General features: G+C 35.7%; 1 protein-coding gene across 1 annotated transcript in view; it reads right to left on the reverse strand.

The window, feature by feature from the left end:
- Positions 1 to 24,479, reverse strand: part of LOC107045160 (RNA-binding protein fusilli) — a 74,662-nt gene extending 50,183 nt beyond the window's left edge. Inside the window, exon 1 of the mRNA XM_015267320.1 lies at positions 23,719 to 24,479. Within this exon, the coding sequence (XP_015122806.1) occupies positions 23,719 to 23,862 (144 nt within the window). The 5' untranslated portion in view covers positions 23,863 to 24,479. The remainder of the gene's footprint in view (positions 1 to 23,718) is intronic.
- Positions 24,480 to 27,196: the final 2,717 nt, after the last annotated feature.

Raw genomic sequence — 27,196 nt, forward strand, 5'->3', positions numbered from 1 at the left:
TTGAAGAAAAATTCCCGGGTTTCACCCATTCTCCTATACGGAGAGAAATATTCAATAAAAATTACGTATTTTTTCCGTAATTCCGGAGCGAAATGTGGGTGTAGGAAATTTTACGGAACTGTCACGGAAGTTTTCCGGAGCGTTCCATAATTTTTATCCGAGTCTCTTGTGAAAAATTACGAAACCGTCACTTAAATTTTCTGAGTCGATTCCGTAATCGGTGAGTGAATTGTGAGTTCCGTAATTTTTACTGAACATTTCTCTCCGTGTAGGCTATCTGATATTTTGCATAGGGGTTTTGCTCTTATGGACGCAATTTGTAAAATTTCATTTCTGCAAAAAACGTTTTCTCGAAAAAAATGTTCGGAAACTAAAGTTGATATTGCGCCTAAAAATACTCTTGGTCTATTCCATAAACTCCGAAGAAGATTTCCCCCAGAAAAAATTGCCCGAACTACTGCGTATCCTTAAGTGCATTAGTTTTCTTTATAATTTGTTTTTACATTTTGATTTTCGTGATTACAATAAGAGTCTGCTTCATTTCTGATTCTGCAATTTATTAATCACGTTGATCGGTCGATTCAACAGAAGTTGTGACAAAATATCTCGTTTAAAGCGAATTTTCATTTCTTTTCATGTTCATATCTTTCATTGAAGTTATACTCAATAGTTGCATTGCATTGCCGCTTGATAATCGTTGCATCTGATTTTCTACCCGCATTTTTTTTCAATAGCAAGAAGACTCGATGAACTTTCGGGCAGTGTCGACACCTATGACCCGATCAGTCGACGCTGAATGCGGTGAGGAAACGTTTCCACTTTGTAAATACTGATCAGATGAAAACGGTATAGTAACGACAATAATAAACGCCTTTTTTTATTTTTTTAGACAATTAAATCAATATTTTTTAGCACCATATCAATACGACACACAAGCAGATAGATGTAATTAATAAAAAAAAATCAATAAACAAAAATTATGCTTAATTAACAAGTGTTACCCCGTGACCAATGTTCGTCGAGTCTAAAGACTGCTAACTATCAAAAATTTTTGATAGAAACGTTTGTTATGTGTGAATATTGTATGTAAACATTTTGTATCGCTGAATAACAAACATTGTTAAGTAAAAAACAAAGAACAATATAGTAATATCCTGTCTTTTCAGAAAAATTCATGAGGAAATCGGATCGATCGAGGAATTTTCACGGAATGTTTTTCCTTTATCAGTAAGTTCGGATATGATTCATGCACATAAAAATTGTACACAGTTATGTTTGGGCACAAGTGTAAAAATTTAGTAAGACGCGCACACCAGTTTTTTTAATGTTCACAGTTGCACTTAATGTCATTTTTGTTGTAGACGTGAAATAAATTGGGTAAAATTTTCAAATGTTTATGCACAAAATTATGTTAATCAAGGAAGTTGCACACAAACCATACAAAATTCCCAACCAATATTTACCTGAATTCCTAAAATTACTCCATCTCTCTCACACAGAAAATTAAAACTTAATCCACCTCCACATAATGATGAATATCAGTTGAACTGTAACTATTGTTTCGATTATATTCGAGTATTAACCCTAGATTGTTCACCATATGATGGAAACGCCGTAGCACATCTTTCTTTTTCTTTAATTGCCATTGACTGACTAACCAGAAAATTTTTTAAAATATTCTCAATTGAAGTGTCCAAAAAACTTTAGTTTTGGCACAACATAATTCCTGAAATTTATAAAGTGAACAAATTATTTCAAACAGATGAGTTATTTTTTTCCATGTTAACCATCCTGAACTGTCTCAATGCACACAGTACCGCTCGTTTTCGAATTTTTATCTTTTCAGTGAAATGAGAGTTAATAAAAATCGGAAAAAATTACAATGCCTACTTTCGACTATATTGAATTTATATCAATTTTTATTTGAGTAAAAATATCCTTTCGATGGAGTTCTCTCAGATCAAATCAGTAGTGAAGTGGTCAAACGCTCTCGATGAATATCTCAAATTTTAAAGTTAGCAAAATTTTCCTAAAAATCTTTTTTGTAAAGAAAAGCGAAGACTATCAAAAAAGATTTTAAACAAATTCCGCTATCTTTCTTAAATTCCAAGTTATTCAACAAAAACTCAACTGGGAGCTAAGTCGACTTAAACCGATTGACTACTTCACTACTGAAATTGTCGTACAATAGAATATATTTTTCCAGCCAACAGTTCGAATTCTTCTAGGGATATTTCTGATGATCACGTCAAAAATTAGATTTTTGTGAAAAATATTAAATTTCTTTCTATCCAGTTCGTTAATTTCCCTCAAGTAAATCTATTCCACTCCATCAAAATAATATACATAAAAAAAACTATTTTTCCCAACCCTAGCATACCATTACATAAAAAAATAAATACAATATTTTCTCCTCTCCGACCCATGCATCCACATAAATTTTGATTACCCTTATGCAAGAATGCCTTACATATTGAGATATATGCAACCAGAGCAAATATACTAAATAAATTATTCAAATAAATCCATACAGATGTGACGCGTGTTCTAGAATTCGTAGAATAAAAAAAAAGGAGAATTGCAGAGAGGGAACTGACAAAGAAGTACGTAACGATAACGATAACGCACGAGCAACACACGCGACATATCTCTTTAGTCACGGTAGCATAAGAAGTGTAATAGTTGAGTATGTGCACTGCACGGTGAGGTTAACAGATCAAGGTAGTTGACTATGCGATCTCCTTTGCCCGGGGTGCCCCAGCGGTTCAACGATTATGCCTTTTCTGTGACAGTTGGGGCAAAATAAAACTGGGTTGACAAGACTTGAAAAAAGTCGCCAAGCCCGTGTGTCGTATATGAATGGGTCATGCCCGGTGGATATTGGTGTCCAGAGTCCAATGGGTTTTTTTTTTCATCATCGTCGTTCGATCCTTTCTTTCGTGTGTGGGGAAATAAGAATCGTGACGCTTGAGTTTTTTGATGAGATGTTACGACTCAATCGGGGGAAGGTTGCATCGTTTATGTCGCTGGGTCAGATGAACCGCCAGCTGACCGAACGAAGTGAGGTTAGACCGCGGTTTGTAGGCCTTGGAATGTAATATTTTATGTTACTGTGTCCGATAAAACGCGGGTCTAACCTCGCTGCGCTCGGTTCAAACGCGATTTTTATCCGCAATAACATAAAATAATCCTTCATGTAATCTAATGAATTTGCGATGAAACGAATTAACCCCTGAAGCTTCGAAATGGAGAACTTTGATCGTGTTCTTTGGTTAGATGTTCTAAGAGAAAAAATGTGCTCTGCCGAAAAACTGTGTTCTACGGGAGATTATTTGATGCAGTAGAACAGATTTATCGTTCGATCCTTTCCTTCGTGTCGCTAGGTTTGATAAACCGCCAGCGGATCGGACGAAGTGAGGTTAGACCGCGGTTTATAGACCTTGGAATGTAATGTTTATGTTACTGTGGCCGGTAAAGCGCGTTCCTAAACTCACTGAGCTCGGTTCAAACGCGATTGTCAGCCCCAATAACATAAAGTAATCTATCATCTAATCTAGTGTGTTCGCGATGAAATGCATTAGTCCCTGAAGCTTCGAAATGGAGAACTTTGATCGTGTTCTTTGGTTACATGTGCTGAGAAAAAACATTAGCTCTGCCGAAAAACTATATGTTCCGCGGGAGAATATTTGATGGAGTAGAACAGATTTATCGTTCGATCCGTTCTTTCGTGTATGGGGAAATAAGAATCGTGACGCTTGAGTTTTTTGATGAGATGTTACGACGCAATCGGGGGAAGGTTGCATCGTTTGTGTTGCTGGGTCTGATAAACCGCCGGTTTGTAGGCCTTGGAATGTAATATTTTATGTTACTGCCCCAATAACAAAGTAATCTATCATGTACTCTAATCTATTTGCGACGAAATGAATTAACGCGAAAAAAATTACCTCCAAAACTCGGATAGTCTTCGCTTTTTAGTCATGAAGATGGCTGACTTCACATATTCATCAAATCAATAATAAACATTGTAGAAAGCACATAATATCTCTTTCTCACGTAATTTTCGTTTACTGATAAAAGCAATTGCGGTTGAATAATGAAGATTATCACCTCTTGTTAATCATCTTATTTGAACTCATATCAGGAGGAAAATATTTCTTAAAATTCTCAAATACACTTGAGAGAATGTATCATTAGACGTCTGATAGAAAAATGTCTTTCGATTGAAAGATTTCTTCAAAAAGTCTCTACAACTCGGAGTCTGTTAGTGATGAAGATGATTGACTTCACATATTCATCAAATGAATAATAAACATTGTAGACAAATGAATGAAAAGAGAGTTCATGAAGCAGCTGTCGTCATTGGTAAATTGACTCATATAAAGAGAACATTTTTTCAATTCTCAAATACACCTAGGGCAATCTATCATTGAAAGGCTAATTCAAAAAATGTCTTTCGACTGAATGATTTCTTCAGAAAGTCTCCAAATCTCGGAAAGGCTTCACTTTTTAGCCATGAAGATGATTGACTTCACATATTTTTCAAATAAATAACAAACATTGTAAAGAGATGAATGAAGAAAGAATTCATAGCGCAGCTATCGTTATTAGTAAATCATGAACAATCGCCCAAGAACAAGAAAAAATACCGATTTCCTACATCACCACGAAGCCACCGTACTCTTTCTCGCGTAATTAGCTTTTACTGATAAGACATCACAGTTAAATCGCAGTTAAATAATGAAAATTATCACCTCTTGTTAATCATCATATGTAGACTCATATCAGGCGGCAAACATTTTTTTAAATTCTCAACCACACCTCGGGCAATCCGTCATTAGAAGTCAGATTAAAGAATATCGTTTCGTCGTAGAGCAGAATAATGAATTAATTATCTTGAAAGTATTCACGAAATATTCCAAATTGTTAATTGCCAATAAATATCATGAATCTGTCGTTCTAAAGCTACCAAATATCAAGACAAAATGTTACATTTGAGTATTTACGGCCTCCAACTCAAGAGAAAAACTGTAGCGTATCCTTTTGTTCGTGGAAACTACAGCTAAAACAAAAAACTTGAAAATGCCCCTGCAATGAGACCCTTATACCCAGATCCTACTACCTGAAAGCTGTCGCAGCAGTACGCAAAGTGAAAAAGACACTTTATGTTGAGCCGTCAGTGTGGAAGCATCAAAACATTCAATCTAGAGTGAACAGGCCAATTGCTGGACGGATAAGGGAAATTCGAGTTTCGTGGTTTGATCTACAATAAAAGAATCATCTAAATGGGAATATGATGGCTTCCATATCTCGAAGAATGTTTTAATTAGTAGAAAAAATTGTTTAAAGTCAAAATAACAAAACAAAGAATAATCAAATTAACCCTAGTCTGGTCCCCAAACGCGACCTTGCAATTTTGGCAACCTCCGCGAGGATTCGCAGCCTTGTTATTTAGGCTTTAGCGTTGCCGCATTCACTCTACACTGCCCGGGCGCGTTTAGCGAGTTTCCGGCAACGTCGCGTCATGTGCAATTTCATTTAAGAATGTATTAATGTTTTTGCGTTTCATCATTACTTAATGACTCACGAAATTTCATGATCGTGCAATCATTTTCCTGCGTTTTTTCTAAAACTTTTCGGAAATTCACAAAACTTTAGAAAAAATACAGGAAAATAATTGCATTACCATGAAACTTCGTGAGACAGTCAATAATGATAAAACGCAGAAACGATATATTATTTCGCGTCAATCCGATCAATAATTGCCAGAAAAATGAAAAAAACGTGAATTTTGGCCGAACGGGTGTAGTACATCCTTAACATGAGAACTATTAATTTGCTTTCTTTAGAAATTTAGGGAAATATGTTGTTCTAAAAACTACTATAATTTTTTAGACGCTTCAGTTGACAAAGTCAATTTTTTTTTTTTGAATTTTTCCGGTTAACCAGTCAATTGTAATTAAAGAAAAACGACGCGCGTTCCCTCATAGGGCCACCAATCTACGGTTAAGAAATATCAAATATAATGGAATATAAATCAAAGAATTTAAAAAAATGATAAATCAAATATAATTGAAAAAATTTTTCAGAAAGTCTCTAAAACTCACAGTCTCCATCTCTTAGCTTATGCAGATGATTGACTTCGCATATTCATAAAATAAATAAACATTGTAGAGCGATGCATGAAGAGAGAGTTCAACGCTGCTGTTGTCGTAATTAAATTGTAAACAATCGCCCACTGGCAATAAAAATTACTCTTCAATGTGTGTAGATGAACTCCAACCCGACAAGAAACCAACGAACCGAAGAAACAAAATAAACGCATGCAAATCCTCAACCGTTCAATGACTGAACTGCAAAATACCAATTCTTCACCAGCTTCGACGTGTGAGCGCACGTGTTAAAACACGTTGCACCTAGGCAAACAGATTAACACTGCATAAATACAGTGACACATAAAATCAGTTTGATTGAACAGCCATTATCGCAGGACTGACCACGATTGTCTGGATTATGTCTCTTGAAAACTGCAACAAAGTTTTAGTTTCAACAGAGACAACGAGTGGAATACTCCTGGATCGGAGATAATCTTGGAGGAAAATATTCCGATAAAACTCGAGGGCTTTAGTCCTAAGATTACAATGATTATCCCCTATAATCCGGGCGTAATTTCCCCGCAGGCGTCATGTGCCCTACTAGGTCATTCTAATGATTTCGCAATCAGAATGTTTTTAGTCCGGAAAAATTTTACATAATTTTAATAACAATTTTTTGCACCTCTTTTCAGATTTTTGTACTTGTTTTTTAATGAATATCTCGAAATCTAGGGGAGATAGCAGAATTTTTGTCATGACCTTTTTTTGTAGCCCTTAATTCGCTCTATAAAAAAGGTCATTACGAAAATTTCGTTAATTTCGTTATGGTCGAAATCCAGAGGCCAAAATTACTTATCCTGACACAAAAAATTGAAAATTCTGGATTTGACGATTACAAAAATCATGAAATTTCAGATTTTCGAAAAATTCAATAAAACTCCAATTTTTTAATAGCATTAAGACGAGAATTCCCCAACTTATTCGAATATTCAATGAAAACATAAATATTCATTAAATCACGCTGAATTTACAATTAATGGAAAATTTAAGAATTCATTTACCGGAATTTTATTCTTTTTCATCAATTTTCATGAAATAATGGAACAAAAATTTACAGTTCCCACTGATTTGACTATGAAATTCAGAATTTTCAAAAGATGATGAAAATTTCTAAGAAATGTACCAGAAATTTCAGCTAAAAATTTTTAACAGAGCATAGAGGTAGAGTGCTATGACCTTTTACACTCTACAAAAAAAGGTGATTACGAAAATTTCGTTAATTTCGTTATGGTCGAACTTCACAGCCCAAAATTACGAATCCTGACACAAAAAATTGAAAATTTCGGATTTGGCGAATACATTACTTCCATTCGGAAGCAAAAATCGTGAAATTTCAGATTTTACCTAAAAATTCAATGAAATTCCAATTTTTTAACAGCATTAAGACGAGAATTCCCCAACTTATTCGAATATGCAATGAAAACATAAATATTCATTAAATCACGCTGAATTTACAATTAATGGAAGATTTAAGAATGCATTTACATTTAAATTTTACTGTTTTCAATCAATTTTCATGAAATAATTAAACGGAAATTTACAGTTCCCACTGATTTGTCGACGAAATTCAGAATTTTCAAAAGATGATGAAAATTTCTAAGAAATGTACCAGAAATTTCAGCTAAAAGTTTTTAACAGAGCATAGAGGCAGAGTATTATGACCTTTTACACTACAAAAAAAGGTGATTACTAAAATTTCGTTAATTTCGTTAAGGTCGAACTCCACAGCTCAAAATTACGAATCCTGACACAAAAAATTGAAAATTTCGGATTTGGCGAATGCATTACTTCCATTCGGAAGCAAAAAACCTGAAATTTCAGATTTACCTAAAAATTCAATAAAATTCCAGATTTTTTAACAGCATTCAGACGAGAATTCACCGACTTATTTGAATATTCAATGAAAACATGAATAAGCACTGCCAATTAAATCACGCTGAATTTGCCATTAATTAAAGATTTAACAATACATTTACCAGAATTTTACTGTTTCCCATCAATTTTCATGAAATAATTGAACGGAAATTTACAATTCCCACTGATTTTTCCATGACATTCAAAATTGTCAAAATATGGTAAAAATTTCCAAGATTGTACCAGAAATTTCAACTAAAAATTGTTAACAGAGTGTAAAGGTCATGAAAGATGGAGATATCCTGAAATTTCCAGTTTCGATTTCCAGGGCCACTGCAATAAATGCCCGATATGAATCGTAAAGTTAATAAAAACCAAAACATCAATATCGTACGGAGATAATCACTCCCTATCTCCATGCGATAACCACCGCCTTCAGATTTTAATTACGCTTGCGAATTTGATTACAATAATTCATTTAAAAAATGAGTATCAAGTCCTCGTCAGATTTTTAATTAGAAAAGTATGAATTATGATTTCACTCCTTGTTTCCACCCCGCACTTTACCGTAATCCAGGAAAGTGTTAGAATAAACCGGAAATGTAACTGGCGCTAATTGCACGTCAGGGATCGATAAAGAAGATAACAGGGTGATGAAAAAAGGAAGATTGTGGTTAAAGCAGAGTCTGTGGGCGATGAACGCCACGATGGTCGACGACTCCTAACAGTGGATACGGTTTTGTAAATTTATCGTAACACTTGATGTCTAATGTAACATTTTCAACGATTTTGCGTGATTTTCAGATGAGGAGTGTTTCCCTCAGGTGGAAGTGACTCGTTTGTTAAAAATGTTCAGGACGTATTGAATTTTTTTTCGCCATAGGCAGTGTTGCCAACGGTTCCACGACTTTTCTTCCCCGACAGATTTTCCTAAAACAAACTGTCTCCTCTTTTTCCCATCGATACCTGAGCAAATAATAATCCCTACGAACAGTAAAGTGAATGAAAAAAAAATTAATACACGTCATAATCATGTTTATAAAAATTAAATATCAATAAAACTCCAAAGGCATTGTGACGACTATCCGCGCAAATAACTTATTGAGACTGTCATAGTTAAATGCTTTTGGTCATCACTCACGTGCGATAGCCGAAGATTATCCTCTCACATTAAAAAAATCAATACGCACTCGAAAATCAATAAACGAATTAGAAAGGGAAAAAGTTTGGGAAAAAGTAACGTGGAAAAAGTAGCATAGGAAAAATTGACGCGAGGAAAATTTGGGGAGGAACAAATGTCGAGGAAAATAACTATGCCATAATTTGAATGATTCAACTGTACCATTCAACTCTACCATTCGTTAATAACTATATAATAATATTCAACTCTGCCATTTGTTAATAGCTAACGAATCTCGTTTGAAATAAATGAATCATTCCATCAGTGCATTCATGAATAGAAATAGGATTTTTCAAGAGTATGAGAAAGAATTCAAGCATTCTTTTTAAAAATATCAGAATTCACCCCCCATAATGAACGCATATTATTTTTTTTATTTTTAACGTGGGTTTGCGACTGGCCACGCCCGAAGGCCTTCAGCTTGTTGAACACATACTTCCTCCGATGAAAATGTTTCCTTTATAAGCTAAAAGTAATTCCTTCATTCCCAATCAATCTTCTATTAGAATCAAATAAGCGATTTATTTGCTCCAAATAAAGATTGACTATGTTTACAAATTCATTCTTTTCGCTAATACATTCATTCTTTTTCTACATGATGCTTTTTATGATTCTTTACGTAACTTTAACATGCATTGGGAATTTCAGGCGCAAATAATCAGCATTCAAGAATGTTTAACGATTATTCAATGAACAGCTGACAATTTATGAACGCATTAGATTTCCAGAAGCTGTCATTCAAGATTATAATAGAAAATTCTCAATAATTGAATTTATTTCATCATTACATCAACTTTCTTCATCAAAACCCAAGTTGAACCGTTCAGATCACCTGGTCATCAGATGTAAATTCTCCGGTATGATTGATCATACAATTTTTTTTCAACATATGAAAATGTAAATCAAGCGCAAATGTTCAACATTCAAGAATACTCAACGAATATTCAATGAAGAGCTGACAATTTACGGACACTTTGAATTGTCAGAGGCCCTCGTGACCCTTTCCAGAGGCCTTCATTCAAAGTTATCTCTCTATATTATAAAAATCCAAATCGACTTCTGGTGATAAAAATATGGTACTCAAAATTAAGAGTCCAAAATTAAGGGTCAAAATAAGAGTCACGAGGGTAAGAATAAGGGTCATAAGGGCCCCAAGAATCAGATTACAGGTCGTATGCGTTGAATTAAGGGTCACAAAGGTCATTAAGGGTTCAAATAAGGGTCACAAGGGTTCGGTTAAGGGACATGGGGGTCAAAAACCAAGTCAGAAACAACAGATCACCATTGTTAAAATAAGGGTTACGAGGGTTCTAATGGGGGTCAGATTAAGGATTCAAATAAGGGTCGCAAGGGTCAAATTAAGGATCACAAAGGTTAGAAATGAAGGTTCAGTAACTAAGGTTCACGAGGGCCAAAACAATAGTCACGAGGGTCAGTTTAAGGGCCACAAAGGTCTACATAAGGTTCATGGGTATCATATGGAAGTTGGCGAGCAAAGCGAGCAGAGAGCGTAGCCCCCTAGTAGTCAATAATCCTCAATAATGGAATTTATTTCATCATTACATCAACTTTCTTCACCAAAACCCAAGCTGAACCGTTGAGATTACCTGACCATCACACGTGAATCCCTCCGATACAATCGATCATGTACAACCGCTGGATTATCAATCACAGCTGTCAGTGATAGTGATGTGAGCACACATATTCCCAATCAACCCATGTTAAGATCACAAGTGAATCAAATTTCGAGTCTGTCTATCAGGAACATATGGGAAAAGAGTCTTCTCTACCTGAGAATTTTTTCCCCTTTCGCCCATCTAGAGTGGAATTATGATACGATGAAAACCCAGAGAAAGACTTTCTTGTCGGAATGGCGGGGCACATTGACTCTACTGATGGACGACGTTCCGAGGGCGCGACGCTCCGCCTCCACAGCGGCCAGATAATTTGAGACACAATGGCAGCTGTCCAACATGCACACAATGATGAAAGCCAAAGGTTTCAACCGTTACCTCAAGGTATTGATCAAATTTCTCTATGAAATCGGTTGCGATTGCTTTACGTTGATGGAACTATCACGTGAAAGGAATGACCGAGTGCTTTCGTGATGGCTTCTTGAGGGAGAATTGCTTCTTCTCCAGTCGAAAAATTTTCCAATAAACAAAGGAATGTTCAGGAATGAATTCGTAATTCGTTCCGGGTGATATGTTTTCGCAGAGCATTTTAAATATGTTCCAGGTATCATTTCCACAAATATGTATCAAAAAATCGTAGGTGAAACATCCCAAAAATGTAGACGAACAGAGCTATGGGATTAGTCTCCTCAAGAATGTTTCAGAACTGGATGAAAACTGACATATTTTGTCAACTGTCTAATTGAACTATCCTAGAACCATTCCTTCTAGAATCTGTTTTTGTTAATCTGAATCAAGGATCCCCAAAATGAAATTGGTTTGGTCACAAGAATTCCTTCACATCTTCTCAGCCATTGGATTATTGGTCGTAGGTCAACTCAGTACTGACTTGGTTGTTTTTTGGCATGGGTATGCAACTTTTAAGCTGAAAACCAACTTGGGTCTGGAGGTTTTCTTTCTACGTTAGTCGGTATTTGGTCTTCCACATGGAAAAGCCAAATATTTCGTTGTTGTTAAAAGCAGCGCGATTATTCATGTTTAAGACTTTCGAATTCAAATAAGACAATTCTTTTTCCGCAATTTGCAAAACTTGCGATTTTTTGGTTTCAATACTTGCTTAAGAACTTAAAGAAACAGAAGAACAGAACAAAAAAAACAAAAAGCAAAAAATTAGAGTATGTATTCTATGAAGTCATTAAGATAGATTAGGCATTCCAGTAGTTTTCATTATATAAGCCATATAAATAATGCTTTGCGTCATGAGTATTATTTTTAACTTCATTTTATTAATTTCATTATGATACTTTATGTCTATTTAATTTGATTCTCTAATTGGCCGTGTGTTGCTGTGTCTGTATGAAATAAAAATGAAAATGAAAACTTGTTTTTTTTCGCTTAGTGTAGAAAATATCTTGATTGTAAAAAATATGAATGAAACCTTTCACCGACAGTTTAAAAAATTTCAGAGTAATATATTATATATGATAGTAATCTTGTAACTTAGGGACAAAATATTTCTTGATAAACTTCCTTCTATAAAGGATATTTTCACCCTGAAGAAGTACCGTCTCGTGTTAATGATCCGCCTCTTGAGCCAAATAGTTCGTTGTTAAAAGCAGAGCGATTATTTACGTAAACAATTCCTTTTTCGATAATTTTCAAAACATGCGATTTTTTTATTCCAAGACGCCTTGTGAGAGAACGAATTTGTTTACAGCGTAGGAAATATCCCCATTGTTATTTATTTGGGATCGATACTTTCTAATTGAAGAAAAAAATCATAATTAAAAAATTTTGCCGAATATTCCGAAAATTCGTTCGATAACATGTCCATGACATCATCAAGAATATTAAACTTTCCCACTAAATGATAACGGTTCCCTGCATTCCAGTTGTGAATTCGACGACATCGACACTCTTATGATCCTCATTTTTTATTTATCATTATCATCATTGATGAATGAGATTTAAACAAATAGTGAATGGAGTCCAGCCAGGGGTTATTGCATAATATTGATTTATGAATTGTAGTAAAGTGAAATGAAAACTGCAACGGCAGGTTGAACAAGGTGTCTCGCACGGCGGAGTGAAGGAAAAATCGAGGCGTCTCTCTGCAACGTCGACTAACGGTGCTTCGCCGGGTTTGACCTTTTGACCGTTGACTCGGCCAGAAATTCAAGCTGGGTCTCTTGCGAAAAATTAAAATTCAACTGTATTTGCATTCGCCGACGAGAACCCCCGTGTTGGGTACACGGGTAATTTTCCAGAAATGTGGAAGGTCGAAAAAATAAATAAACAGGAGGTTAGGCGTTTTTAGAAAGTTGTGTGAGTTCGCTGCGGAACAAACGGGACGGACAAGCAATTCTCCAAACGAGTTCTTCAATTTTTTCTTCTCTTTCTGGGGTGGATGAAGCATCCGATGATGAATGCCTATGAGATTATTTCCAATAGTAAAATTTAAACATCAATAAGTGGAGGGGAATTTGACGATTTTTTTTGTAGTTCCTATCCAGGAAAAAGTTAGAGAATATTTTCTGAACAAGTGAAATAATCAATAAGTGGAATAATAAGTGGAACGAACTCAATTTTCAGTACTTTTTCATCCCCTGTGGGTAAAGTGAAGTTTTACGCACGCTCCACGTGCGCAAAATCCCACTTTCCACACATTGTGATGAAAAATAGATTTCGACACTCGTCGGAAGTGTTCTTTTCGATTGCAGGAGGGTAGCATTCTTCTTCGACAAGCGCTGCACATCTCCTACCGGTCAAAAAACACTTTTTCATCACGCTGTGACGAAAAGTGACATTTTCGGCACGCTCCGCGTGCCTAAAAGTCCAATTTCCACCACATTGTGATGAAAAATATTGTTCGTAACTCGTGAAAAAATGTTTTTTAGCTCGTGGGATTATATCACTCACCTTCGGCTCGTGATATAAACCTCCCACTCGCCGAAAAACACTTTTTTGCACTCGTTACGAAATATACTATTTTATCACGCTGTGAAAAATAGTATATTTCAGTACATGTGGGGCAATTTCGTCTTTAACGTGTGTGGGGTTTACAGCATGAGCCGAAGGCGAGTGATGTAACCACACACGTTAAGGACGAAATTTCCCAACAAGTACTGAACAAAATTTTATGTCACGAAGCCTGAAACCGGCTGAATTAGACACGAGACGCGAAGCGTCGAGTGTGTAATCCAGCCGGTTTCAAACATGAGTGGCATAAAGGAAATTTTTAGGTATGCTTCGCGTGCGTAAAACGTCCCTTCTCCCCACATTGTGATGAAAAATCTCGTTCCATACTCATGGGAAAAGTGTTTTTTGGCTCGCGGGAATGTATCACTCGCCTTCGGCTCGTGCTATAAACCTCCCATAAGCCAAAAATAGTATATTTCGTAACGAGTGCTAAAAAACATTTTTTCACGAGTTACGAACAATATTTTTCATCACAATGTGGCGGAAATTGGACTTTTAGGCACGCGGAGCGTGCCGAAAAGTTCACTTTTCGTCACAGCGTGATGAAAACACTTTTTCGCACTCGCATCGAAATATACTATTTCATCCTACTAAGCGCCATTACGATTGTTAATGCTCTTCCATTACATCCTTTTTCCTAGCAGATTTGATAGTCCTTTTTTCAATTAATGATGTATAATCATTCTCATTGCAAAAAGTAATACGACTGATGAGAATAATCTGTTCCAATTTCTCAACTGTTAAATTTTCATACTACAATAAATTATTTGCTCATGTTCTAATCCCTATACTCACTGAATAAGATTTTAATCATAATTACAATTCAATTCCTTCTAGAAGACACTCTTGAGTGTGAATGTCTGGAATTCAACGTTTGTTGATACTCTGGTAAAAGTGCGTGCTGTTATCAATTTTTTTTAGTTAGTTCACGCGGTAATTCAATTAATCCGTTATTCATCTCATCAATATAATTCCGTGCTTAGAATATTATTATCTCGTCTCTTTTCAGCACCAAATTGAAAAAATTCGCTTCCATTCGTCCCCATGACCTTCAGATGGCTGTAAAAATAAAAACACCCTACCGGTATGAAAAATTTTGCTGCACAGGAGGATAATTTTTGCATCCACAAATGTATTTTTTTTACCGAACGAATTAAAAAATATCCTCCATAAACAGGAATTTTTTAATTGCATTACATTTCGCTCCACGATTACCTTTCATACCGTAAAATTTGCCGCGATTTTCTAGAATGTTACTAGAATGGCCGCGCGCGACGGAATTTGACGTAATTTTAGGATAATATCAGAAATATCCAAGAAAACTTGTTTTCCTGAAGACTTTAGAAGAAATTTTTTTGTGTAAACTTTCGATGAAAATTGTTAGATTGATGAAGGCTAACATTTCAAGAAATTTTTATTGACAGGACAGGAAATTTCCGTTTAAAATTTCTGACAGTGTGATGAAACGTCATAAATCATCAAGAATAACACGGTTGTGTAATGAAAGTCGAAATAACTCATCCAAGAGCAAAATACCATAAGTCTATTTTTGTAGTTACGAAAATCTTGAATAGAAAGCCGCTCTTCACATTTTCTCCTGTCATTGGAATAACATAATGCCGAGGAAGACGTAAAAATGCTCTTTTGTTACGTTTTACCTCGTCAGTACTGGAATGATGAGAAAAAATCTGAAGAAACTTTTACGTGAATATTTGATATCGAATTACGAGAACAATGTAAGGATTTGGATTAAAGTTGAAAAGCTAAAAAGAAATTTCACGGAACAAAAATGTACTTGAATTGAGTATAAAACATACTTGATATTTTATACTCGAATGGGGGATGGGTATTTCAATTCGAGGATGATTATTTCGTACCAGCCCAGGTTGTACCATGCGCTCTCAAGTGTACTATAAGGGTCAGACATTAAGTGTGAGAATATAAGGGTCAGAAAGTGGAGGTTAAAAAATGAGGGTCGGAATATTAGATTCAAAAACTGAGGGCCTGATTGCAAAGGAGAAGGACTGAGGGTCAGAATGTTAGGGTTAAAAAAAGAGAATCAGAATATTAGGATAAAAAATTAGGGTCAGAATATAAAAGTAAAACAGTGGGTGTCAGGCGATGAGGCTCATTTAAGGGTTAAAAGCGAGAATTAAGTATAAATATGACTTATATGTAAATTATATTCATATATGACTTATATGTAAATTATATTCCTCATTGCCTGACACCCACTTTTTTTACGTTTATATTCTGACCCTAATATTTTGACCCTAATATTGTATCGGTTATGACTCAACCGGAGTTTCTGACCCTCATTTTTTTACCTCCACTTTTTGACCCTCGTGACCCTGACAGTGCCTGACCCTTACATTACACTTAAGAGGGCTTGCTACAACCCGGCCTGATACACAACAATCATCTATACCGTCGCCTGTGTCAGCGATTCAATTTTCTAACTCTGCAGCAACAAACGGCAAAGACTTTAATTATGTTTCTAATAAAAATCCTTCGGAATACTATCGACTGTCCTGCACTATTGGGCGGCTGGAATTCGAAACTTTCGCACTCAGTCACTTGCTCAAGCTCACGGATTTATCTTCCTGCAGTGAAGAATAACCTGGCCCTATGCTCTCCGATGCACCAGGCAGGTACTGCACTAAACTTATTATCAACCCTTAAGTGGTCGCCTAATGAGGGAATCCCCGCCGTTTTCTGATTTTTTCTTTTCATACAAAAACTTCGAGAATGAAAAATCCATAGAAATTTGCATTCCTAATTTCAAATATATGGAACCCATCAAGATCTTTTTTTTCGGTCCAGACTTACACAGATGGATTATTAAAATCGTTTGATAACTCGAATCGCTGAAAATCCCCATGTTTAACCTCAAAATTTCATTAATTTTACACTTTTTCAAATCGAGTTCTGGGTTATCTGACAACTATTTCAATTCCACACCCCCATTTCCTATTTATTGAAAGTTCAACATTACCTGTGAACGTGGAATAAATTTTTTTTGTTCAACTTTTTTTTGGCGGGGATTCTCTTACCGTGCGACCAACTACGTGCGGTGGAGAGCTGCGACCACTTAAGGGTTAAGTCTCTACCTTGAGGTGGATATTTTTAATGACCCAATGGATTCTCTAGTGAATAAGACACATGAAACTGTAAAAACTTATTACTAATGTCACTCATAATTATCACGACCTTTTTACTTCCTTTGTCATGTAATCTGTTTGAATCTCTTTTCTTTGCCGCTTGACATTCTTTTTTGTGTTTAACCAGTATTATATCATACCTTTTACATTTATTTACCTACTGCGAATTAATAAACTGCGATGCGTTTATTTATTTCCACACCATTTATAGATCTTGTAATTGGCTTTGGCTGTATTGACTTCAATAAACAAAAATAAATAATAAATAAATAAATAATCTTCGAATTGAAATACCCATCCCCCAATTGAGTGTAAAATATACTAGGCTCAAATATATTATACTCAATTCAAGTATATTTTTTCCGTGTTCTAAATAATTTCTCGATTATTTAATGGAATTGCAATTTTCAGGACCATTGACAGTGAAAATTACTGAAAATTCACCAGAATTTGATGTTGAATTTTCACAATGGCTCTGAGAATTCAATTTACCATTGAACTATCAATAATCGACTAACATACTAATTTGTTTTCTAATTAAATTCAATTTCACAACATTAAAAATTCAGCTGGAGCTATTACTAAGATTCGAAAAAATTTAAATAGCGTAAAGATGTACAAACAATTTCCAATAGTAAAGTTAAATGAACTATCGAAATTCCAACTGATGCAATAAAAGTTGAATCTGTCATCAGCACAGAAAGTGAATTTGTTTTCAAGTAAATCGCAATGTTCACTGAATCGGAAAGTTAAAAACATCATGGCCATCCAAAGTTCAAATACCAAAAATCATCTAAAAAAAAAATCTCTGCGACATCAAAATTAATCATAACCCGATCATTCAGAAATCCACTTGATCATATTTCATGATTATATCATCGTTTCGTTACACTGCAAATTAATATGTGTCCCGAAAGCAGTGTTATTATTCCTCGCCACATTACATGCCAGCAAGGTCAACACCGGCTAATTCTTGGGATTACAATTCCCAATGTTGGAAGACTCATACACACGCGAGTATAAAAACCCCAACGATTCAGAGCGTATCGACTTTGCCTATTCCTCCAGTTTCCTGGAAAGTCCATTGGACTCGGAAAACCGCACAATCTCCTCCGGAAATATCTCGAGGAATATTATTTATGCAAAAGACTGATGTTTCACTGATTTTGACGAGTGACACATGGAGTCTCATTCATTGGTAATGAACCTGAATTCTTCAATGAATAAATATTTTTCACACTTGACGAAAGCGTTTTTTCAAAGAGACTGAATAATTCAGTGTCTTTTAAACTAAACTGATTTTTACTTCCGAATGGGAGCTTTGTAATCGATCGATTTTTCAATTCTCTAATTTTGCTTGGAAATTACTTAGAATGTGATGAAACGTCGAGATATGATGTTTTATTTCTAGGATTTTTAAAATTAATTTTCACAGAAAAAGGACTGAAGTGATAAATAAAAATCTGAAATTTCAGCTGATAATTGGTCTTGTTTGGGAGCACATCTGAGCGAAATTTCAGCTCAATCGGCCCAGTAGTTTTTAAGATACAGCTATTCCGAAAAAAAATTTCTTTTCTCAATACCTCGAAAACTACTGCACCAAATGAACTTTTTTTGGCGTCAAAATATTCTTTATGATAATATCTATCGAATAGGGCCATAATATGCCTAGCTAACTATTGCGAGTCGCCCAGTAATTGACATTTTTCATTTTTGTGATAAAATTAATGTGAACGTGATAACGCTTGAAACAATTGAAATAGGAAGTTGAAATTTGGTAGGGTTCTAGCTCTTACTATATTACAGGCTGGGATTTCAGATGGGCGAAATCAAATGAGTAGTTTTAAAGAGTTCCAGTTTTTTGCATAAAACTATATTGTTCAATATCTCAAAAATTATTCATCTGATTACAAGTTTTTTTTCAAAATATTCGTCTTGATGTCACCTATCTAGTTCTTTCAAAATATATATACCCGTTCCTACAAAGTTTCCGAGATACTGGCGTTTTTCTATTTTTCTTGTCTGAAAGTTACTTTAACGGTCCATCACATGAGTGAAGGATGTGATAAAGTTCCAAAATATTGAGGACTAGTTAGTATCATCGAGTTGCACTCCTGTGTAAAATTTCAGATTGTGCGATTCAATACTTTTTTAAATAGAGCAGTTGATGTAAAAAAACGTTTTTCGCATAAAATGACACATCGTTATGCTATCATTGATTTTCACATGGAAACATTTCTTAAAAATGGGGTCGTATAGATATGCCTATCCCACTGGATATACCCGAAATTTAATTCTCAATTTTAGAAGGTCAAACGTTTCAAGGAAACGTTTTCAATAAAAATTTCCACTTTTCAATTAAAAAATGAAATTTCTGCGGATCCATTCACAAGCTTACTACCAATGGAATCGGTAGCAATAAAAAATGAAAAAGATAAATAACGCATCAAGTAACGGTCACATGCCTTCTGACAAAAAAACTCGTCCCCCTCAGGGTGAAAATTCATTTCGCGGATTCAGCAGCAAAGGGGTAAAATAGTTTAGCCTTACACCGAGGGGCTACTCACTCCCAAAGGCATGGCGCCACTCTGTGATGAAATCAATCCGAAATCACATTGGAATCAGGTGAAATCATCGACGGCACTGAAATCACGTGATTTCAACTCTCCGAAATCATTTCTGAAATCGCGCTGAAGTGTTGAAATGATGCCGAAGTCATTTGAACTCAATGAATATTTGGTAAGAGAATGCGACGGAATTAATATCGGTGATTGGTGTTTGTTCAAACAGGAAAAATATCCCCCTTGTTTACTAGGATTTGTACTTAATTTCACGTATGCTGAGGGGAAACTAAGCGAAGTCAAGAAGTTTCGAGCCAATACGTTCATGCCAGTGGTAATAAAAAAATATCAGTGTTCTGTGCCATTGGTATATTTTGCATGAGAGTTTCAATTGTTTAAAATCAGAGCCAATGACCGTTCACGGCTACATTGATATTGTTACGGAATCGAATGGTTTAATCTATCCTCTTCCCCTCTTTTGTAAAATAAAAAGAAGGTTAAGTGTCATTCTCTAACGTTTGGGAATAACTTCATGCGTGATCTACTTTTGTTCTATGATTGATTCTGAAGAACTGTCAGTAAAAACGCCTCTTCGATTTATCCTGAATACAACAATCAAATACAACAATATAAAACAATATCGCAGGACAATTTCTTTTCCGCTGATTACTGAGGGTGAATCACAGCTCCATGAAAGCCTTTTTAATGAGGTTAAAAATATTTCTAAAAATTACTGTTGATACATTAAATAATTAATCTGTGGAATATTCCCTGTATCTTTCGTGCACTATAACATTTGGAAATTAATTGTGAATTGTGGATTATTAGGGAAAATAGGTGGAATGGGCCGTTTTTCATCCGTTTGCAAACAAGCTTTGAAATAATAAGTTCAACTAAATCCTATGGTGTAATTAGTACATTTCAAAAACTTAAAACAACCCGTTCTGCCCCGCTCCCTCTAGGTCAGTGAACTTTATTCATCGTGATTTTAATTTATTTCATTGCCTCTGAAATCACTGATTTCAAATCTATAAAATCATTTGAAGTCAATTGCAGCCACGAGCTCATATCGCGATCTACTCGAAGTCATTGATTTCATTTCGTTCCGAAATCACTGAAATAAACCCTGAAATTACGTGAAGTCGAGTTCGTTTCGAAATAATGGTGTCACTCAATCATGGAGTGAGTAGCCCCTCGCTTTACACCGAACTGTCGGTCTGCGGGACCGCTATCAAAACTTTCACAGTGTATAACTATATTAATAAATGAGAGAAAAAAAAGTCAAACTTTCAGTGGCTGTCTATTTCATCGCTTCCAATCGATACAAAATGTTTTTAATTTTTTTCGCCTCGATAAATCCATGAAACCACCGATGTTTCTTCTAATTTATTCACTGAGGGAATTGACAAAAAAATTAACACCAATCATTCATAATGAATGCCATATTTTTGTTCTTTCGATAATCGAGGATTAACAGGCGAGATTCATATGAAAAAATGTTCATGACAAATATTTATGTGCGAAGAAAAAAAAAATTAATAAAAGATTACACTCATACTTCTATCAACCCTTCCACGTTTGACCTTTCCCCATTTTAGCCCTCATTTGAACCTTCAGTTATGAAAAGTATTGATTCATTCGCCCAAACAAACGGCAAAAATATGATCCAGACGAAGTAGCGGTCTGACGGACTCCGGGGTACGGTAGACTTGCGTTTTCGAAAGAGTTCGATCTAAAGGTTAAGGTACTTCCTCAATGAGTTATACTTGGTGAAAATTTCGCAATGAACTAAAGACCTAAAATGTGGATCATATGTTGTTGAGGACATGTAAAAACGACTCCCAAGATTTCTAATATTTTATCCACGCGAATTTTTTAGATATCCATCGTCAAACATTCAATTTTTGTCTTTTTTAAGTTTTTGTCGATGCATATCTCAAAAATTCGCGTGGAAAAAATACTTGAAATTTTGAGAATTGTTTTCACATGTGCTCAACAACATATGATCCAAATTTTAGGTCTTCAATTCATTGCGAAATTTTCACCAAGTATAACTCACTGAGGAAGTACCTTAAGTTGATTGTGACTACTTGCCAATTTTCAATGAATATCTCGGAATCTGGGGGAGACCGCAAAATTTTTGTCATTGCCATTTTTGCAGCACATGCTTCACACCTCTAAAAAACTTATAAGGGATTGATCCCTTGGACGAAAATTTTGAAAAAAAAACACATACATACAGACACCACCTAAACAAGCATTTTGCAATTGAATTTTTTTTACAAATGAGTATAATTATTGCTGCTAATAAATTAGCAATTTGCTTCTGAATGGGTTCTCTTTTTTTAATTCTCATTTGACTACACTGAGAAAAAAAATTATTTTTGCAAGTATCCATTTACTTGAGAGAAGTATTACTTTTTTCAACACCGTATTTCTCCAGCCGAATCATTTCCAGGCAATTCTCATTAGGTTTGAATTATGACAATTATATTGCTCTATATTGATGATGATCATGATAGTTATGATCTTAAGTGAACTCCCTCGATGATTATAACCATTAAAAAATTAATCAAAATTCTTCCCTGTAGGAAATAAGAAATTTAGGAAAAATGAATAATGATTGGAGGGGTTCCTCCAAGATTATGTGCAACATAGTCATCCTCTAGAGCAACATGATTGGTACAATTGAAACCTAATCAGGCTCGCCTGGGAATAACTCGATTGGAGAAATATGATTTTGAAAAGATAAATGCTTCTCTCAAGTAAATGAATATTTGGCAAAAATAATTTTTTTCCCCAGTGTATTCTCTTCTTCTATTTTTCCATGTCATAATCCTATCATCAATTGAAATGTCATCAAAATTTTGTGTATCATTTCGTTCTGTCAAAGAATTCTATATTCAGACCCTCTCAAGACTCGAATTCGTTTTCAGTCCGGGTTTAATCAAGGTTTAATCAGTGTATAGTCGGAATTTAATCGAGGTTTATCTAGGATTTAGCCAGAGTTTAACCCAGGTTCTGTCAGAAGCCAGTCAGGACCATGAATCAATGTGAATAAGTATTCAACATAATAAACTAGTACCTGAGTTTAATTGAGATAGAGATTTTGCTATAAAAAGCCCATGACAATATGATTCTTTCTGTAATCATGCAAAGCCCGATTTTCTTTTTCAAATCGCATAAACAAAACATAAACTGTAATTCAACAACGAATTATGCGCCCCCATCATATTCTGATACGCTGAGAGAAAAACGACAGAGTTCTCAAACAAGTTTTGCTTGTGCCAAGAAAATAGTGTTTTGAAAATTATCAAAAAAGGATTTTATTGTGCTAAATACGCAGAGAGTACGCCGGAATGAAAAATTTTCTTCGCAAAAATAGGTTTAGTAGTTCAAAAAAATGTCCAGCACTACTCCTTCCTTATTTGATACTTCCACACGTATTTTGCGCTCGAAAAATGTTTTCTTTTATGCGAAACAACGAATAGCAGTTTTTCGTTTCGGCTAGTTAATAATCCGCCTCTTGAGCCAAATATTTCGTTGCTGTCGAAAGCAGAACAATTATTCATGTTTGAGACTTTCAAAGTTGAACCAAGCAAATTCTTTTTTGGCAATTTTCAACTAACAATTTTCTTGGCCCAAGACATTTTTGAGAACGTGTTTGTTTTTCTGTCAGTGTAGACTCAAGGCGATATTGTTATCAATTTTTTGAGCCATGACCAATGCCATCCTGATGACATTTTTGAGTGATTGTTAAAAAATCGATTTTAGCAAAAATACTCATTTTTCGGATCCGTAGGAAAAATTGAATTTTAGTTAGTATCAATAAATGGAGCTCATCAAAATGTATATCCACGAAAAAAAATCACGAAATTCAATTGCTCCGTTACCAGAAAATTTCAAAAAAAAAAATACTCTGGCGTTTTAAACCGCATTTAGGGGTGGGGTAAAATGGACACTTTAGACTTTTTTAAAATTATTCATAACTCAGAAACAAATTTATCAATTGAGCTCAGTTTAGGCTCGTTACAAAGGGAAATAATTGTTCTTTGTATTAAAAAAAATTAAATTTTATCAACATTTCAACTCCTCATTAACACTTCAAAAAAAGTCAAAAGTGTCCGTTTTACCCCAACCTCCCCTACTCATCCTAACCCAAAAAATTGTAAACCTGGTAAGCGAAAACCGACTCACCTTATTTTGGAGCGCATCAATAAGCACGTACACCATCAAAATAATCTCCTCCTCATCACTGCCCAGTGCATTGCCCTGCATTCCAGCAGTGGCCACATAGAGCGCGACAAGATGCGTCGGGCCCTTTTCCCCCATCATCTGCATCTTTCTCAAAAACCCCTCAAAAACCAAATTCTCAAAAACGAGCCCCGCCAGGCGCAATAGCGCCGAGCTCCTCCGGCCGCTCCCCGAGCTGCTCAACCCCACGTGCTCCACTCACCAAATAAATAACTCATAAAAACCCAAAAACAACAAAAAAAATCAACAACTAAAAAATAATCACAGACAATAACGCGTAGGAATCCGTGTATCTCCCGAGCCCGCGCCGTCGGTGAGACTCGCACTCTCCGTTGTACCGATATTCCCTCAACTCGTCACTCTCATTTCACTTGCGATGAAAAAAAAAATCCGGCCCCCCCCCCGAATTCCATAAATCAGTTGAGGTTATGGAGTTAGCACACCGAAAATCCAAGCACCCACCACTTGTTGCTGTTAAAACGATCGTCGTTAGTGCACCATTTGCCGCATTTCCACGAATAAATTCCATAAATCACAGACTCCAAAACAATGTCATTGTGCACCATCAACCGAGGTAGCTCAACGTGTGTAAATATTCGATAATAACTTGTTTAATCATCAACGCGGTATTATTATTGGTAAATAAATCGAAAATTTAGTTTTGTAACACGAGTTGCCGAGTGATCGCCGCGCACTGCCGTTGGCTCACCTGGCGACTGCGGCGTCGTTTGCCATTCGTCCGATTCCGTTTCTCTGTCACTCTACCGCTGTCGTTTGACGTAGGCTACCTGGTGAGTTTACGTGTGTGTGAGGGGGGGAACTTTAACTCCGACTCGCGAGCGCACACACTTCACTCGAATCCAATCACTCGGGGCTGATAATGCCAATGGGATTGTTTGTTTTATTTATTTTTTTTTTCCTCGGTTTTGGGAAGAATTCCTCGGAGGGAGGAAATTGTCGGGACGAGACGAGCGGCGAAAATGCAGACGACCAGGTAGTACCCGAGGGAAAGGCGGGCCTAGTGCTCACCTTTCTTCTGTAGTTGTGCGATGGGTTTAGGTGTGTTTGTGTCGGGCTTTCGTAGCGCGCAGCCAGGTGCGCAGACCCTCCACTCGCCGGTTACCGTCCGGTTCTCTTCAGCGGTTTGTACCCCACTCTGTGGCGAGGGGAAGGCGAAATCACTCTCTCTCGCACTTGTGGAGAATTCTGGTTACGGGCTGGGAGGAAATTCTCAGGATTTACCGGGTGGAAGTCAGGTGATTGAGGAATTTTTGGGAAATTCGAGGGGTGGGGTGGCTGGGGGAAGTACTGTTGGACAGTGATAGGCATATCAATCAATCCTAATCACCGTTAAATTGTGAATTTGTCAATTTTTAACATAAACCTTGAAATTTTAAATATTAAACCAACCATCAATTTGTACATTTAAATTTCGAAATATTCTATCAACAAATAATTTAGGTAGGAAGATTGACGATTAGTCGGATAACCTCAAATCAAATACCTAAATTTAGAATTAGCTTGTTAACTAAAAAATTACATTTCCGTATTATCAAATATTTTATGCATCATCAATCGGAAAATTTAGTTGATAAATTTTATAATATTTTAAATTTGTGAAATATAGTTAAACTTTGAACAATATAAGGAGATAATCCCTTTTGAATATTGTCAAAATCTAATATGATTGCCTATCCCTGCTGTTCATCATTTCTAAAACAAATGGGAAACTACTCTTGTATTGCATATAGTATAGATGTTTTTGGTAATAAATTAGCTGTTGGATTATCGGTTATAATACTCCGAGAGCTTCAAAATGCTCAGGTATTTGCCGATAACTTCGTTGCATACAAACGAATACGTCAAGTTTCGCAGGTTAAAAAAAAATCCCGAGCGCTTGCGCGAGGGATTTTTCCTGTGAAACTTGACGCATTCGTTTGTATGCAGGGAAGTTTGAGGGAAATACTTCGATTCATTTTGAAGCTCGAGGGGTATTCGGCGGATTATTTCCCCCATCACCATTACATTTTGATAAATAGAATTGTGGTATTCAGCGTTATCGTGGTAAATTCGACAATTTTTTTGTTGAAAAATTATCGAACGACGGGGTATTATCGATATAATTCTGTGCTGATTGGACCACGGGCCATCGAATTCCGCAATTCTATTGTTCGGAAGGGTGATGCGGGAAATAATCAGCTATAATACCCCAAGACCTTCAAAATTATCGGATATTTCCCAAATGTTTTGTTGCATAGCATCGAGAGAGATCAGTTGTGCAGACTAAAATCCCGAGCGCGCAGCGCGAGGGATTTTACTGCAAAAGTGATGGTTTGTTTGCAGGGGAGCTTGAGGGAAATACCCGATTAATTTTGAATCTCGAGGGGTATTTGTCGGATTATTTTTCCCAATCGGATTTTGGCTAAGCAGAGTGCAGTGGACAACATCAAGAGGTGAATTGGGGAAGATTTGGACAAATTATGTTAATAGAATAACCCGATTTCTATAGACTGTCAAATATAAGATTCTATCTGAAATGACCCGAAAAAATGAAGAGCTACTGCGAAATATTCAGGTAAAAAAAATGAAGAACTACTGCGAAATATTCAAAAGCTAGGAGGAAATATCCGAAATAAAACCGTCGAGTAGTCTCAAATACTGCGCTCTGATTGATCGAAATCCTATTGGGAAAAATAATCAGTGCCAAATTACATTGAATTTTCAGTGAAATCTGGAAATTTAATGATTTTTTTCTCCCTAAATCGCATTCAGTGTTACTGTCCTGAAAATTCAAGAATATATTTACCGGAATTTCCTAGTCTTCTATTCATTTTCAGGAAAAAATGGAACTGAACTTTACAGTTCTCTTTGTTTTTTTCACGAAAGTCTGAATTTTCAATGACGAAATTCCTTGAAATTTCAATGGTAATTGAATTCGATAAAAATTTCCAAAAAGTGTACCGAAATTTCAGACAACATTTTTTAACAGTGTGTAGTACAGCTAGTTTAAAGTTTTTTCAATAGCGCGAGACTGTTATAAACATTATCTATGAAAAAAATGGCGACAATCGTAAGAAAAACCTGTTTTCCAGGGGATACCTTAAAGATCACTATTAGAGGACATTTTCGAATAGATCGATTCCATGTCAAGACCTTTTCCACGAAGCACATTTTCCTCACACCGAAAAGACCTAAAAAATTCTCTATTTTATATAGATTTTACTAAAAAATGTCCTTCACCATCCGTTTTTTCAGTGGTTCATACCCCATTTTAGGCCAAATGAAAGGATTAAATCAGCATTCAACACTTTCTCCTAAAATAACTCACTCTCTACCCAAAATTCCTTATTCAATATTCAATTAACAAAAAGAAAAATAACGAGCGATTGAGAAAGCACCCGACACTATTTTTCAAAATGTT

Source organism: Diachasma alloeum, unplaced genomic scaffold, assembly GCF_001412515.2.
Source record: "Diachasma alloeum isolate Michigan unplaced genomic scaffold, Dall2.0 Dall_scaffold_00180, whole genome shotgun sequence".
Classification (NCBI taxonomy): Eukaryota; Metazoa; Arthropoda; class Insecta; order Hymenoptera; family Braconidae; genus Diachasma; species Diachasma alloeum.